Here is a 16815-nt window from a genome sequence, read left to right as displayed (position 1 = left end):
TTAGCCAAGAGGAGAAAGTTAACAAGCTGACAATTACTAAAAGTGAGCTAAAGATTGCTGACAGCAAAATATTTCCACAATCATAATGTCAAATGATAGTAATTTGAATCTTACTATTTAGTAGAGGGATGACTGAAACAAAAAATTAGAATATATATGTATTGTTTTCTATGCATCTAACGGCACAGTCACTGTCAGACATGTGCTGCTTGACAAACAATATATTTACAATATCACTACTTGTTTCTTAGAACAATTAATGGTTTTGTTGAAGTTTATGTTCAAATTGTCTAAAAAAAAAGTAGTGTGTACCAGTAAACAACAAGCTTACCTGATTATTGATGGGTAAATGGTGGGTGCACAATATATAGGACGTTGACTCTGGTGACAAGGATTCACATCCAGGGTCATGCCTTCAGATTAAGCCTAAGAAAACTGCTTACATTATCGAAATGACAGCATGAACTATATGAACAACATTGTTCACCATGTTTAGCAAATTTTTTGGCTGGTTTGCTTGACCTGTGTTGAGTCTTCCCTTCCCCTACTGGTTTATCTGTTACTTATGATCATCCCACAGGTGTATCTGGTCTGATGAACTGCAAACCTATAAATGATGAGCAGGAAGTTGTCTTTGTCTCTCTCTCTCTCTCTGGATTAAATTAGAGCGGACACCAAATCCCGCAACAATTCTCAGGTTGTTTTGAGTCATTAATTTTGGTCATTTCTTTTGTTTCTTAACAAATGTGGTGATATTTCCAAGAAATCCTAGACTCTTTCTAGTTATGTTAAATTTCGTTTGTAGTGATACATTCTGGAAGCTTCTGCCACAAAGATAGCCAAAGGAAGTTATTAGAATTCTTCTTGAGGATCATGTGAATGAATTTCACAACAGTCTATCTTACAGGAAAGCCGGGGTTTAACTAAAGTTACAATACATTATCTGGGACTGAATCTGCAGAAAATGTCATGGTAACAGATATTTCTGTCTGGACCAAAAGCTAACCGGTCTGGGGCTTGATGTATGACTGAAGTATGTGCACAAAAAATATGCTTTTAATTCTTCCAGTTTCCTCATGAACTAGGAATATTGAAAAATGAAGAATGTGTGGACCTTGGATGTCTAAGACCATGCCCCCCCCCCATCATTTTCTTTACCTCTGCCAGCATCCTTCGCTCAAAACTTAGAGAACTGATATCCTCCATTATTTTTTTTTTATCCTTCAGTAGTTTTCGTCTGTCAGGGAAGCAGCCTGTTTTAATTGCAGTAACTGTGCAACAAATTATATAGTTATTTGCAAATAGTATAGGAGTTTCTGCAGGCATTTCCGACTAAAGACAGGAGTGAAAATCACCTTTGGGCACTTGTGTAAAATTTCACAACAGCTGATATTATAAAAATTATTATTATTTTATAAAACTGATGACACAAATAACACACATCTGATTCTAACTAGTGAATCTTCACATAGTTTTATGCATCTTGCTGCAGGTTGAACTGATTTACTCGTTACTAATCAATAATTAATAAAGTTGTGGTGGAAAATGTGATTTTTCAGCACAATACCTTGATCTATGCTGAGTTTATGCGTGATCAGATTATATCCTGAACTTTTCTATAAGGATAAAAGTGCACTCTCTTGGTTCAGGCTGTCTACGCAAAAAAAGTAGTTTGGTAATTAATGATAACCACTGCATGTCTCTGAGCTGCGCTACAATAAAGACAGCTTATTAATAATGCAGAGTTAGACTTGACCATCCCTCAGTCTATAATGCGTAGTTTTCTGTGTTAAATGAGAACCATCTAACTTTCTGTCCTCATCAACCTTTCTGATGATACTGTTCCAGAGTTCCCTGCCTCCCCGAGCCAATTAATGTGGACCAGGAGAATATTTGTAGATGCAGCCTCTTGTACAATTTCAACACTTTTCAGAGAAGCAACTGAAGTGCTTCTGACTCCTGTGAAATCAATAGAGCTGAGATGCCCTTTTAAGTCTTGATGGTGTATGGCAAGGTTTTTTTGTTTGATCTTTATGATTCTGCGAGAATGGAGAAAGTGGTGAGAAACGTGTGAGGAAATTGGTGGTAGAGAAATGTCTTTTTCATCAGGTCCTGTATGGTTATGCGAGTACCCTCACACAAAATAAATGAGGCCATGTGTGTGTTCTGTTCAGGAAGCACAGTAATGAACACTGAACCATTTTTCTTCTGAGCCTAAATGGTCTGTCACACGCTTAATGTAACAAGACAGACTGTGCAAAACAACTGGCCACTCTACTGAAACTTAGGGGAGTTAATTTCGTCTCACATGTTCTATGTTTTTGACTGTTTCTCAGTTATAAGCTGCTGAGAATGAATGTAAATAGAAGAAACAAAAGAAAACGAGCTATGATTTTCTTTTGAAGCATCTTCAAAAAAGGATGTTCCCAATTTTAAAGGCATTTTTACATATACATGTACTGGCTATTTTACTAGGTACACCTCTTTGCTAATTTGTACAACTGCTTATTAATGCAAATAGCTAATCATCCAATTAAAAGCAGCAACTCAACGTCTTTAGACATGTAGACATCGTCAAAATTACCAACTGAAATTCAAACCAAGAATCAGAATTTGGAAGAAAGGTTCAAGTGACTTTGAACATGGCAGAGTTGTTGATGCCAGATGGGCTGAGTATTTCAGAAAATGATCTACTGGGATTTTTCTCATACAACGATCTCTAGGGTTTACAGAGACTGGTCTGAAAAACAGAAAATATCTAGTAAGCAGCAGTTATCTGGGTGAAAATAACTTGTTGATGCCAAAGGTCAGAGCCTGGCCAGATTACTTTAGGCTGAGAGGATGGCGACAATAAATCAAATAGCCACTTGTTAGAACAATGTTATGAAGATGGGGATCACACCAAAAAACAGGAAACTGAGACTAAAATTTGCACTGGCTCACCAAAACTGGAAAATAAAAGGAAAAATGTTGCCCCGTCTGATTAGTGTCAATTTCTGCTGCAACCTTTGGAAGGAAGGATAACACTCAACACATAACAGCTGATCTGTACCAATATCAAACCAAGTTTTTTGTTTTTATTTGGTATTAAAAAAATAAGTGGTTTAAACGCCACAGCATACCTCAGTGTTGTTGCTGAGCATGTCCATCAGTTCATGATTACCGTGTATTTATCTTCTGATGACTGCTACCAGAAGCATCTTTGTCACAAAGCTCAAATCATCTCAAACCGGTTTCTTTAACATGGCAGTGAGTTCACAGCACTCCAGATCACCAGATCAATACTTGGTTGAGATCTTTTAGGATATGGCAGAACGGATTACTCACATCTAGGGCTGCCACGATTAGTCGACTAGTCACGATTACGTCGACTATCAAAATCGTCGACGACTGATTTAATAGTCGACGCGTCGTTTGAAGCTTTGTAAGATCACAAAAGATGCAGGAATGAGTAGTAGGATTTAAGAGTGTAATAACGGACTGAAACAGAAGATGGCAGCACTGCATGTACAAGGATGCCAGCTGCCGTTAAACCCCGAAGAAGAAGAAGCTGTGTCCCAGAATTCATAGCGCAGCCCAGCTCAGTTTCCAACAATGGCGGCAGCTAGTTAGTTTTAATGTTACTCTTATTATTCTTTCTGGGTCACACAATAAACGTTTAACATATTTTCAGGCGAGAATGTAGCTGTGTAAACCTCAAATATCTGCTCAGTTTATCAAGACACCACATATTTTCAAAAGCGCTCCGACGTTTTCGGAGACGTCTGTTACCCACTAGCTCGATAGCTAGCCGGGGGCAAGGTCACTAGCGCCGTGAGAGCACCGGACTCCCAGCAAATCGTTTTCAAACTCACCGCCGTCTTTCGCTACTCAGGTTAAACATGATATATGAGTCACTTAGATAACTTAAAAATGTTATTGTTTGGCTTTTTTCAGTATTTTATTTGTTCCTGAGTGAATCGGTTTGGCTGAGATTAAAGTTATAGTTTCTACACAACTGAATAAATGTCAAGCAGACAGCTGATTATCAGAAGTGTGAGATGCTCGAGAATTTACTCCGGTGTCCTGTTATATTTTAGATAGCAAGGAGTTTATTAAACTTCACTGAAACAATCTGCAAATTTCATTAAAATTTAATAAACTATCATCTTGTCTTTATTTTTAGTTAGCACAGACCTTAAACACTTAAAGCTGTAAGCTAATGATAGTTATATAAGATCAGATGCTGCTGGTGCAATAAGCTGTAGTTTTACGTCCAATGGATGATGATCTGATTAGTCGACTAATCGCAAAAATAATTGGTGACTAGTCGACTATCAAAATAATCGTTTGTGGCAGCCCTACTCACATCATAGATGAGTCCAACCGCAACTGTGTGATGCTATCATGTTACATTACGGTCAGGTACAGGTACAGGTACATTACGGTCCCTGACAGGACCATGATGGAAACCTGAAAACCTGACCATAATGGGAAACCTGACTGTAATGACGAGAACGACATGAGTAGTAACGCCCCTAAGCAGTATTCTGGAAAAACTGAGGCACATTCATTTACAGGCTTGCTACACGAGCACTACTTGCGCAATAATATGTAGCACATGTGTGTATTTCTGGCAGAAAGATGTGGGGCTTTGTTCTAAACATTTCGATAGATTAATAAGGTCAGTGAAATGCTGCTGTAGGAGAGAACCACAAAACTCTGGCACTCTGCTTACGAGTCCCACATTAGTGGTCACAGTCCTGCCTGCATAGTCAAGTTGTCTGTTTCTTAACATATCACTTTGGTGATTTAGTTTAATACTCTACTCCAAACATTTTGCGCTGTGAAAGAGACACTCCAAATGCGACAATGGGTACATGTCCTGCCAATAAGTGTCCAACCTGCAGTCATTAATTATTTTTTTAGCTAGTTAGTTTTAAGTGAAATCTTCATGTGCTGAAAGGTAGGAGAGCAATAACAGTTATTAGCGATCAACCTGGTCTTAATGAGCGACTAAGCAAACAGCGCTCTCTGCCCCCAGAGAATATTATTATATTATTAACAGTTTGTCTTAAAGAGTGGATTGTGTTATCTTAACCGCCTGTTTTTGTTTTTAACTCGCCTTCCAAGTTCTGCACATCTCTGATAAATCACTGAGTGAATTTTAAGGCCAAAACTAACTTTTACACACAGGTAAGAGAGCGCAGACTGTCATTAGCATCTCAGTGGATTCCTTCATCACACATTACATTCAAACAGCTCTCCAACCCCTGATTTTAACACATGTAAATGGTATTCCAGGAATCTTTGACAGAAAGTATTATGACTGTTATGAAAACAATGATCTTCTTTGTATTTTGAATTTGAATTTTATTACAAGCTCAAATGAGGGATGTTTGCGTTTCTCATTTCATCTGCTGAGCTTCATTTCACCTGTTAATGATGTGAATAAGAGCCTTCTGCAGACAAGCAAACAGGAATGCACCATGAGGTCGCTTCTGTTTGGTCAGTGTTGTCCCACAATTCCAAAGACAGCTCCCACAAAACCCCAAAGTCCAAACAGCTGACAAGAGTTACACACCCACACACATATGTCAAGTTAACACTGGTCTAATACACTTTCATTTTTGTGGTTGCAAGTAAAAGTAGAGCTTGGAAAGACACCACCCTCTAAGGTACAGGACTGAAAATGACTTATAAAGTAGGAACTGTCCAAAGAACAGCTTTGAAATACATTCATAAAGTCTGGAGAGCAAGTAAAAAAGAAACTAGGTGAAAGTCGCTCCTCTCTATATGCAAAATATAGAGAAATTATGGGTCACTGAAGACTTTTGTACAATTTAAGGTTTTAAGAAACCTTAAAAGAAAAAAGAAAGAATACATCAAAATAATCATTTGCAACCTAACAGAAAAAAATGCTCCTAATCATAACAGAGGTCTGAAGAAGTAATAACCCAGCAAACAATAAGCTAAATGGAAAATTAAGTTTACCAGTCTCAGAAATGACCTCCACATCTGGCTTGGGATCTACGAGGAAGCTTGTATGCAAGAATAATATTTTTCTGTATTTCATTTTCCAGGAAATAGTTTTAGTGGTTTGCAGTATAAAATGTATAAATAGGCAAACTGACTGGAAAGTTTTATTATTTAATAAAACTTATTATTTCAAAACATAACTTTTTGTATTATTGGGTGGGTTACAACGAAAGCTATCAAAATAATGTGAAATTCAATTTAGTTTTTTTATATACATCACCAAATCAGAACAGTGGCTTCAATGCACTTTCTTATAGAAGGTAAAAACCATACAATAATACTGAGAAAATCATCTATAGCGAACGATTCAAGTCAACGTTTAAGAAAGAGAAATGACATATAGTGAAATGTAGATCCCTCCCAAGGGAAGGAGGGGTGACTCCTAGCTGCCAGCTGACCTCTGGCTATTTTGAATGGCTGTATCTGTATTTCTTAATCTTTAAATTCAGGTGTTTTTCAGTCCTATTTGCCACAGATAAAAACATTCAACAAGTTCTGCAGTCTGCCTTTGTAAACATTTGTAAAAATAAATACATAAATAAGTAAATACAACAAAAAATAGAGTGGTGGTTCTAAGGAGATCAGTGAATTTGAGTACCATAATAGGGAGTCATGATTACAAGTCACTTTGTCTTCCCTTTTTAGCTAGTCTACAATCAACTGTAAGCAGCGTTACTGCAAAGTGGAAGTGTTTAGGAACCACAGCAACTCATTGGCAGACCATGTACAGTGTGTGGGTGTAACCAACGGCACATCTTTCACGTTAGAAAAATCACACAGCACACCACCAAACAAAAAGCATAATTTTTCCCTGCATATCTGGTATAGTGGAACTGGTTCAGCTTGTCCCCAGTATACCCTTTTTTCCTTTCTTCTGACCACTACTCATGCTAGGGCCTTCATCTGGGTCGGAATTTTCTCCAGGACCCAGGTCAGATTGACTACTTTTTCTTTTCAAATACTAATCTATTGCCTGTTGCATCTCACAGCGTGTAATTTCTTCTTCATCTTCTTCTGTTTTACTGGCAGTTGGTAACCCATTTAATTAGAGCAGGTAGTTGTACTGCCCTCCAGTGGAAGAGAAAGTAATCATTCTGCCCGTTACTCACGCCAATTGCTTAGAGTACTAATCAGGTGGAAGCAGATAATCTTCCACGGCACACCTGATCATTTCTTGCAGCACACAGTGATTGGGAAACACTGGTGTAACGTATACGTGGCTCAGTACTCTTGCCCAAATAGAGAACATTTGTAAGGCAAGGCAAGGCAAGTTTATTTGTATAGCACAATTCAACAACAAGGTGATTCAAAGTGCTTTACAGAGACATTAGAAACAAGAACAAATAAAAAGCATGATTTAAAATTGATTAAAACAAGCAAATAAACTAACTAACTAATTAACAAACAAACAAACAACAGTATATAAAATCAAAACAGATAAAATCAGAACAGTAGATAAAATCAGTAGTTAAATGTAAGTTTTGAAATTTAAGCTTAAAGTGTGGATTTGGTGCTTTATTCAAATGCAGCTGAGAACAGGTGAGTCTTCAACCTGGATTTAAATAAACTGAGTGTTTCAGCTGATCTGAGGCTTTCTGGGAGTTTGTTCCAGATATAAGGAGCATAAAAGCTGAATGCAGCTTCTCCGTGTCTGGTTCTGACTCTGGGAACTGATAAAAGACCGGATCCAGATGACCTGAGGGATCTGGATGGTTCATACTGGGTCAGGAGGTCATTGATGTATTTTGGTCCTAAACCATTCAGAGCTTTATAGGCCAGCATCAGAACTTTAAAGTCTATCCTCTGACGGACAGGCAGCCAGTGTAAAGACCTCAGAGCTGGACTGATGTGGTCCACTTTTTTGGTCTTAGTGAGGACTCGAGCAGCAGAGTTCTGAATGAGCTGTAGTTGTCTGACTGATTTTTTAGGTAGACCTGTAAAGATGCTGTTACAGTAATCAAGCCTACTAAAGATGAATGCATGGACTAGTTTTTCCAGGTCCTGTTGAGACATCAGATCTTTTATCCTTGATATATTCTTGAGGTGATAGTAAGCTGACTTTGTTATTGTCTTAATGTGTTTCTCTAAGTTTAGGTCTGCATCCATCACTACACCCAAATTTCTCGCCTGGTTTGTGGTTTTTAGATGTATAGATTGAAGTTCTCTGGTGACCTGTAATCGTTTTTCTTTGGCGCCAAAGACTATTACCTCAGTTTTGTTTTTGTTTAGCTGGAGAAAATTGTGGCACAACCAGTCATTGATTTCCTCAATGCATTTACCAAGAGCCTGTACAGGGCCTCGGTCTCCTGGTGACATTGTGATATATATTTGTGTGTCATCTGCATAGCTGTGATAGTTTATTTTGTTGTTGTAATGGAAAGTCAAGCAATAGCTTTCAAAATCCTTTACTTTAAATTAGCAATGGAGAGCCACATGACTAATGTGGGTAAAATATGTTCATTTACAACTTCTCAAATATTAATGATGGTTTATTTTCGCTTTTCATTTCAAACATGTCTGACACTTAAATTTTTTTCATCAAAATTTAATATTTTTTGAGTGAATCATTTGATTTCTAAGCAAACAGTGAAAATGGCTGTGAAATGTCCTAATGCCAAGAATGACATCATAAAATGTATTTTTAAAATAATTTTCACCAAAGTGCAAAATCCCAAACTAATTCATGACTATAAGAATTGAGCTACTTATTAAAGCAACTGATTATTATTATTATATATATTTTTATTATAAAAAAATCAAATGAGGTATGATCTATTCAATAAAACTGTCCAATATATTAATATATATTTAAATTAAACTGCAATGACTTATTAATATTCACTTGGATAGGCTAGAGTGGGCAGCTTGCTCTTGAATAAAGGGGATACCACAAGCTGTGGCATTTTCAGTTTGTCTCATTGTCTACTCTGAATTTGAGTGCTTTTATTATTACTGTGGATTTATAAACACTACTCTTAAAATTTTATTTTATGGATATTTAATTACATCTCACCTCAGTTTTTTTATTATTGCAAATTAGTTTGCTTGTTGAATTAATCATTGCAGGTATTAAACACGCAGATGTTTTGTATTGTATTTATTGCTTAACGAACAAAAGTCAGTTTAAACTTGTGCAGAGTTTATTTTGTTTAACGTCCTGGCTAAAGCCGGAGATACGATGACTCAGTACAACCTGTGATCGCTTGCAAAATTTTGCTAGATGTTGTGAACGTCTGGTGTAACATTTTGATTAGTTGGGACCAGATTGTTTTATTGTTTATGATAATTACAAATTAATTATAATGTATTGTTTACTATAATTAAAAAAAACAGCTGTTTTTGACACACAGTGATAAACAAATATGCCAGTTGATACGTTGTGTTACTGGAGAGCGCTCTGTTCTTTTCAAGGAAAATGCATACAGCCTATATAAATGCATTATCTTCTTTGCCTTTGGAGAGAAATGACACAATTAAATGAAATTTGATGTGCTGCCAAAAACCTAAACATTGTGACACATAATCACCGAGGGCCAGTCTTACACAATGAACATCCCTCAGTAACTCAGTAAAATCCAGTTGAATAATAGTTGTTTTAGCCTTAAACAGTACCTTGGACACAAAGTTTCAATTAATTAAGTTGTTATCTCGTGTATATGAACTGTCAGTTTGCCACAAGTGTGCAACATTTTAGCTTTGTAATTTTTCTACAAGTGCTTCATATCACTGAGAGACCTCGGTTTATTTATGTGTAAATTTGGAGTGACTCAGTGACTCAGAAGCAGAACTTCTAGTATGGCAGTTTGCGTACTAATGATGTGAACAGTTACTGTTGTGTATCATTAAGCTGTATTAAATGCCATATTTAGACAATGGGAGGTTGCTGTAGTAAGCAATGGACTAGCAGAGGGTCAGAAGCGTCATTGTTTTGTATTGAAATTCAGATGTTTGGTTCTTCTGTAATTGTATTGTTGTTGTTGCTGTGTGGATGCTCGTTATTGTAAGGTCTGTGTATGAATATACTATGTGCGACTGGCTCAGTTGCATTATGTCTACACTGTGTTGTGTGCAAGTGTTTTCATAAATTAGCCACCAGTTTCAGCAATGAAAAGATGCAATCCTCTGGGCCTTTCTGAAAGTTTACTGGGTGCTTGCTGAAGTGTTTTGCCATCTTATCACCTCATGCTGTTTAACTGCTTCCAAGATTTTGCTCCTTTGTTTGTGAATGCATTGTTTCTAAATCAATTTGATTTGCAAAACACATAACAATAAAGACTCCATGTCCATAAAGAAACTGGTTAGAAAGTTCGACCCCACTGTTTCAAAATTAAGTTCCTTATTGAGCATGCAAACACAATTAAGTCACAATATAAGGTTCATAACAAATGAAAGCAAAAATAAGATCAATCTCAAAAAGTGGTAAAGTCTTTAGTAACGTGAAAATATTGTTAAAAATTAAAGTTTTACTATTTTAACATTGCTGGGGGTTTCTGTGTTACCTTTTATGTCTTTCTGTGATAAGTTTTTTAATATTAGCCTCTGGTTCACTAGATTGGGATGAAAAGGATTTTCAGTTCTCTTTGCATCAGTAGGAATCTGCTTTTGTGATAATTCCATTGTATTAGAAGTCTTTAGGCCATCATTGTGCGCGCGCGTGTGTGTGTGTAGGTGTGTGTGTTGGCGGTTCTCTTATGTTTGCATCAGTACAATTTGTTCATACAGTATTCAAGAAAAACACATGTATTATAAATATGGAGTTCCAACATATTCTATGTGGAATCCACAGATGATGAATATTTTCATCAAAAATCATTTTTGGTAAGGGCTATATTTTTTTATTTTGCAACTTTATACACAACTTTAATTTTAGGAAGGGAAAAAAATCTGGTGTGAAATGATGACCTAATAGTAAATTGGATGTACTGTAAAAAATAAAAAATAAAAATGTTGGTGTAGTAGTAATAGTAGTTGTAGTAGCATTAAAATTACAAGTTAATTCCAGAGATGTGAAAATTTCAAGTTAAAAGATGTTAACATGAGTTATTTTAAGAATTAGCTGCCAATCAATCAATCTTACAGCTTTTAGCAGCTCAAATTCAAGTTAAACAAGAGATTTTATTGTCCAAAACTTTAGCATGCAGATTTTCTGAATGTGCTTTAATCTTGCTGCTAAAAGCCAAAAAATGTCTCAAACTGCATGTCTGAAGACATCTGAGAAAACATGAACTGAGCCGTGATGGACAGATACTCATATACATGATAATTTGCTGCAGTCCGTGGTGTTCATTCCTGCAGTGCAGCCTGAGAACAGACTTCCTCCCTGTTTTGCAAGCAATGGCATGCACAGTGCTGATGCCATAGTAGGTACGTTTTTGGGAAGATGAGCTTCAACAGTGTGATGTGATGTGAGACAACAACCATCAAGCTGTTTTGGGGAAACACTTGCAGACTTCACGCTTTCATGGCAATTAGTGTGCTTTTGGTTTTGAGGATACTTTTTACTTTCTGCTATATAATCAATTTGTTTCTTAGAGTTTAAGATTTGGAAATGCTCTGTGGGTTAAAAACAAGTCAGAAAGGTGTTGTGTCAGACTTATAAAAGGCCATGCAGATGGGAATCTAGTGAACACAACACACCTGTAGGCAGAGATGAGCCCTGGGCTTGTTGCGCTTGTGGGTCCTTTCACCTGCCAATGCAAGAACATTCTGTGCTCTGGTGCAGCCTGTTTGAAAGGAGCTGCGGGCTGCCTTTGTCAACTGTGGTGTTGACTGGGATGTGTGTGTATGTGTGTGAACTGCATCAGTCTACATCAGCCTCATGGCGCTGTCTGCTCAGCACCATGGAGCTGTGACAGCTAACATGTGCATGGCTGAAAAAACACAACATTACACCTTGTAAAAAAGTAGAGCCAGTGTATGTCCTTAGAAGCTGTGTTTGTAATACCCAACATGTGTATGTGTTTGTGTGTGTTGTAGTCCCATCAACTAAGCTCATTCAAATAAATTTTAGCTTATTTAACAGAGAGTAAATGATAAGTGCTTTAATTACGCAATTTTGCTTTCCAGAAATCCACTTTAATGGACCTGGAAGAGCTCCCGTATCATAAACCAAGTCATAAAGACAAAATGAAAGATGTGCGATATTTAGCCATATCGATGACAACAATGTAAACGTGCTTATCTTAGTGAAAGAACAATTAGTTTTCAGTGTTTGCTTTGTTTTTCTCACCTGTACCAATCTAATCCTCTGTCATAGTTTCTGTCGAAAAAGTGCGGCTCTGTTCCAAGTGCGCGCACATCTGGATGTATCCGGATGAACTCCAACACCGCCCTGGTTCCTCCTTTCTTTACACCGACTATTAGCGCGTTGGGCAGCTTCTTGTTCCCATATTTTTGCGCAACACTCATGTTTTTCAACTTCGCGTCAGTCCAGTGACTGTCAGAAGAGGGGGCTTTACTTTGTTCGCGGAGATCGCTTGCTCCTCGCTGGGCAGCAGACTCATCCAGTGTGGACCTGGCTTTCAGCAAAGCGCAGTGGTCCAATTTTCCAAGAAGTTTCTTCCCTCCTGCGTTCTTGCCTGGCGGACACCGTTTCCCCTCGTAGCCCTGATTTGTCATGATTGTGCCGCGACAAAAAATGATATTATAGCATAAATAGGTGCAAGACAGTGACACGGTGAATATGAAGGCGAATCTGGCGCTGAATCTGTTCGCAGATGAAAGGAACCTATGTGCCATGTCTCCATGGGTTCAAAGTCCTGCATGATTTTCCATGGAGCTTGCCTCCTCTGTTGGTCTGCGGTCGGAGTCCGGTAGTAATGTGGGTTCCAAAGTCAGACAGGCTGGCATATGAGGATAGGGGTGGTTTCTTGGAGGCATCAGCTGCGCACAAGTCGTGTTATTTCTTTTCATAGGCTGCTCAGCCGAATATGATCACAGCAGAGAGAGAAAAAATGGGTCACTCCTTTAAACAACTTGTTCTTAAGTAGTTTGAAGAGAGTCATTTGGATCAATTACTGATGGCACTGTCTCGAAACGTATACCGAAGGAATTCGACGCCCATCATTACCCTCCTTCTCTTTTTCTCTTGTGTCAATTGTGTGAGAGAAGAAAAAGTCCAAGGCGTCCTCGGTGTCTCTGAAACTCTTTGTAGCGCGAGCGTTCTGCTTGCCTTCGTGGGGATTGTGATGCCTCTCCCTTTCATAATGAAGTTGTGAAGATATATGCACTTAGACTACCAGGTATAAATATTTAATCAACCCTCTGACGTCATGCACAAGATCATAATTCTATATACGTTTATCTTTTAAAGGAACATCCCAAATATTTCAGGCAGGGGAACATTTCAACGTGGGTTTCATTATAAGTGCGTGCAAAAGGTAAACTGTGGTTGAGCCTATTGAAACTTGAGCCCATGATGACGTGTAGCTTCATAATATCTTGCAAATCTGCCCTAAAAGTTTGACACTAAGCAATTTGCGAAAAATATTTTATATAATATGTGGAACATTTAGGCGAGGAAAAAAGAGTTAGAGGAAATTAAAAAGTGATGAAGATGGGTGGGAAAGACTTGTTGCAGCCATGGTGACTCACAAAGTTAATTTCATGAAATTATTTTGTGTGCTGCTTAAATCTGGGTTATATTTTTGTGCTCTTTCTTTTCACCACCCCATCCTAGGCAGCACACACCACATACTGTGTGGAATAATGCAGCCATAGCCCCCTTCCATTTGCCAGATCTGGATGACAAACAAGCTGTAGCAATTTTCTTGTTACCCAAAAATGAACCAAATAAACTGAAACTTAATCTATTCTGGGCCCGAATTAATGTGTATGGTGGCTCAGATCTCTTAGAGCCAGCACTTTGACTTTAAAGCTGTTCTCAGCTGCTTCTAAAGCCATAAAGTAAGTTTCCTGTTGTGCGTTACAAATTTAACTTCTACTTTAAGCAAAATGACTAATCAAGGTTGAGTGGAATTCTCTACATGTCGAGTGTTTTTTGTACGCACACCTGAACATTAGATCACGTTTCCTCAGTGTCGCTACAATAAAAAACTGGATGTGGGGTGGAATGCAAAGATATTTGTCTCTTTCAGTGTCATGGTCAAAGTTTGTTTAAATATGTAGGAGTGGATAGATTTCTAAAGCAAAAATATCAATGTAATATATTACTATTCTGTTTGCGTCTCCAGCCTTGTGCAGATGCATCCCTGCCTTTTTCATGAAGTTTGGGATCCATTTGTAGCAGCTGTGTGTTGTATCGGTGTCCTCTGAAGCACAGTCTAAGCAACAGAAAGGGTGTGAAATGGTTGGAAGGGGAGATATTCAGAGCTGAGTTATGTAGCAACATAGAGCTGCTGCTTCAAGGCACAGAGTCTACAAAAGAGTGAAGCACGAAAGTGAAAAAGTTAGTTTTATAAAGGATTTTAATGATAAAAGTGTACTCAAACCGTAATACATAAAACTAAATAGCAGCTAGGTGCATGGAGGTGAAGGTGAAATTCCTCATAAACAGAATGAGGCAGAAGCTTAATATTGAGTATATGCATTTTCTAACTCTTAAACTGCACACAGAACTAAAAGGTCACATTTAGTATCTATATGTGCATATAGTATATTTTCCCTTACTTAATCATTAACTTGCTGCTTTAATTTAAAATAAATATGTAAATAGGGATCATGTTGCACAGAAAAACAGCCAGTTTTTATTAATTAAAACACAAAGTGGTTGAATATACCTCCTGCTCACATTGCTTACAGCTAATAGATTTAGTCAATGTGGGATTGCCATTGGGTTTATATTGTTTGTTGCTACCTTTGACCTATGCAGAAAAAAGGCTATGTGTATTTATGATTAGCATTGTTAAACTGATGTTTTCGTCTGATTAATGGTGTATAAATGTATTAATCAACCAGTATGGCTTGATTGGGTGTGTGTGAATATATGGACACGGTCTTTGTACGGTACCTTTTTAAATACACGTATCAGCAGTAAGTGAGAGAGTGTGTTGGAATTATATTTGTTCTTTGGAGCTTTTCTTCCAGTGCACCTGTTGCCCATTCAGAGATTTTTGCAGAGATTTTGAACAACTTGCTTATTAATTAATTCAGAAAACATCCACAGGTTTCAAGATGGCGCCGAGTATGGCAGCCTCGTCGCGAGCTCCCCCAAGCAACGGCTTTCTTCTGTGTTTAATTTTACTTTTCCTTTATTTTTTCACGAGCAGCACTTGTCTCCTTGTGTACGACCGACAAACCTTACTGGACATAAAAGACGGTCTTTCTTATAACTTTCCGGAGTTCAAGTTTTGCAACACGGACGCTCCGTTTGCAGACCCCCCATTCATCTCACCTGAGACGCCTTTGTTCTCTGGCCCTGGAGGCCGCAAACGCCGACGCAGAGGGAGAAGATCTGGCGTTCTGGTTCGACTGAGACGGCGCACTTACAGACCACCGTTACCCAGTTTATTACTGGCTAATATGCAGTCTCTGGAGAACAAGCTGTGCGAGCTTCGGGCACGGATCTCATTCCAGCGAGAGATGCGGGACTGCTGCGTGATCTGCCTCACAGAAACCTGGCTATCGGACAAAGTACCGGACTCCGCAATACAACTGCCGGGGTTCTCTGTGCACCGCGCGGACAGGTCACAGGATCTTACTGGGAAAAGCAGAGGCGGTGGTGTGTGTTTCATGATCAACAACAGCTGGTGTGATTATGCGAACGTGCACCCGGTCAAATCCTTCTGCTCACCGGACCTGGAGTACCTGATGATTAAGTGCCGGCCATTCTGGCTACCGAGGGAATTTACAGCAGTGATTATTACGGCTGTTTACATTCCCCCACAAGCCGACACTGACCGTGCACTCAGGGAACTGTACAGCGCGATCAGCAGCGAGGAAACCGCACACCCAGAGGCAGCGTTTATCACAGCCAGAGACTTTAATAAGGGAAACCTGAAGAAAGTCTCACCAAAACTCCATCAACACATCCTTTTCAACACACGTGGAAACCGGCTACTCGACCACTGTTACACCTCTTTCCGGGATGCGTACAAAGCCCTCCCCCGCGCCCCATTCGGCCAATCAGATCACTGCTCCATCCTGCTCCTGCCCGCCTACAGGCAGAAGCTGAAACAGGAAGCTCCAACCCGGAGGGCGGTGCACTGTTGGACGGACCAATCGGAGTCTGCGCTGCGGGACTGTTTTGATCACGCGGACTGGGAAATGTTTCACGTGGCCGCCAGAGACATTGATGAATACACAGACTCAGTCTGTGGATTTATCAGGAAATGCGTGGAAGATGTCGTCCCATCCAGAACAGTCAAATCCTTCCCAAATCAAAAACCCTGGATTAACGGAGATGTTCGCGCGGCACGGAACACCGCCTTTGCCTCCGCGAACACATCGGACTACAAACACGCACATTACCAACTCCGGAAGACGATCAAAGCAGCCAAACGTGAGTACAGGGACAGGGTGGAGCAACAGTTTGACAACCCTCGGAGTATGTGGCAGGGACTAAACACGATCACAGACTTTAGAGGGAAAACCAGCACACCGCAGACCACGGCCTCTCTGTGTGAGGATCTAAACGTATTCTACGCTAGATTCGACACAGCGAACACCATGAGACCGGACAGTGTGCGCACCGCGGATGACGTCAGTGCGCACACTGTGTCTGAGGAGGATGTGCGGAAGTGCTTCAGGAAGGTGAACGCACGCAAAGCTACTGGTCCGGACGGGATTCCCGGCCGCGTCCTCAGGTCATGCGCGGCTCAGCTGGCTGGAGTGTTCACG

The 16815-nt window shown here is 39.2% G+C and overlaps 1 protein-coding gene across 1 annotated transcript in view; it reads right to left on the bottom strand.

Annotated features, from left to right (window-relative positions):
• hs3st2 (heparan sulfate (glucosamine) 3-O-sulfotransferase 2) overlaps window positions 1-12756 on the bottom strand; it is a gene marked incomplete at both ends in the record, with an annotated part of 33248 nt that extends 20492 nt beyond the window's left edge. Inside the window, one exon of the mRNA XM_080904377.1 lies at window positions 12248-12756. Coding sequence (XP_080760503.1) covers window positions 12248-12756 — 509 coding nt within the window. The remainder of the gene's footprint in view (window positions 1-12247) is intronic.
• Between the last annotated feature and the right edge of the window lie 4059 nt (window positions 12757-16815).

The sequence above is a fragment of the Rhamphochromis sp. 'chilingali' genome (assembly GCF_963969265.1).
Source record: "Rhamphochromis sp. 'chilingali' genome assembly, chromosome: 15".
Lineage (NCBI taxonomy): Eukaryota > Metazoa > Chordata > Actinopteri > Cichliformes > Cichlidae > Rhamphochromis > Rhamphochromis sp. 'chilingali'.
Note: the sequence above shows the minus strand (reverse complement) of the source record. Positions and strands in the feature narration are given on the sequence as shown.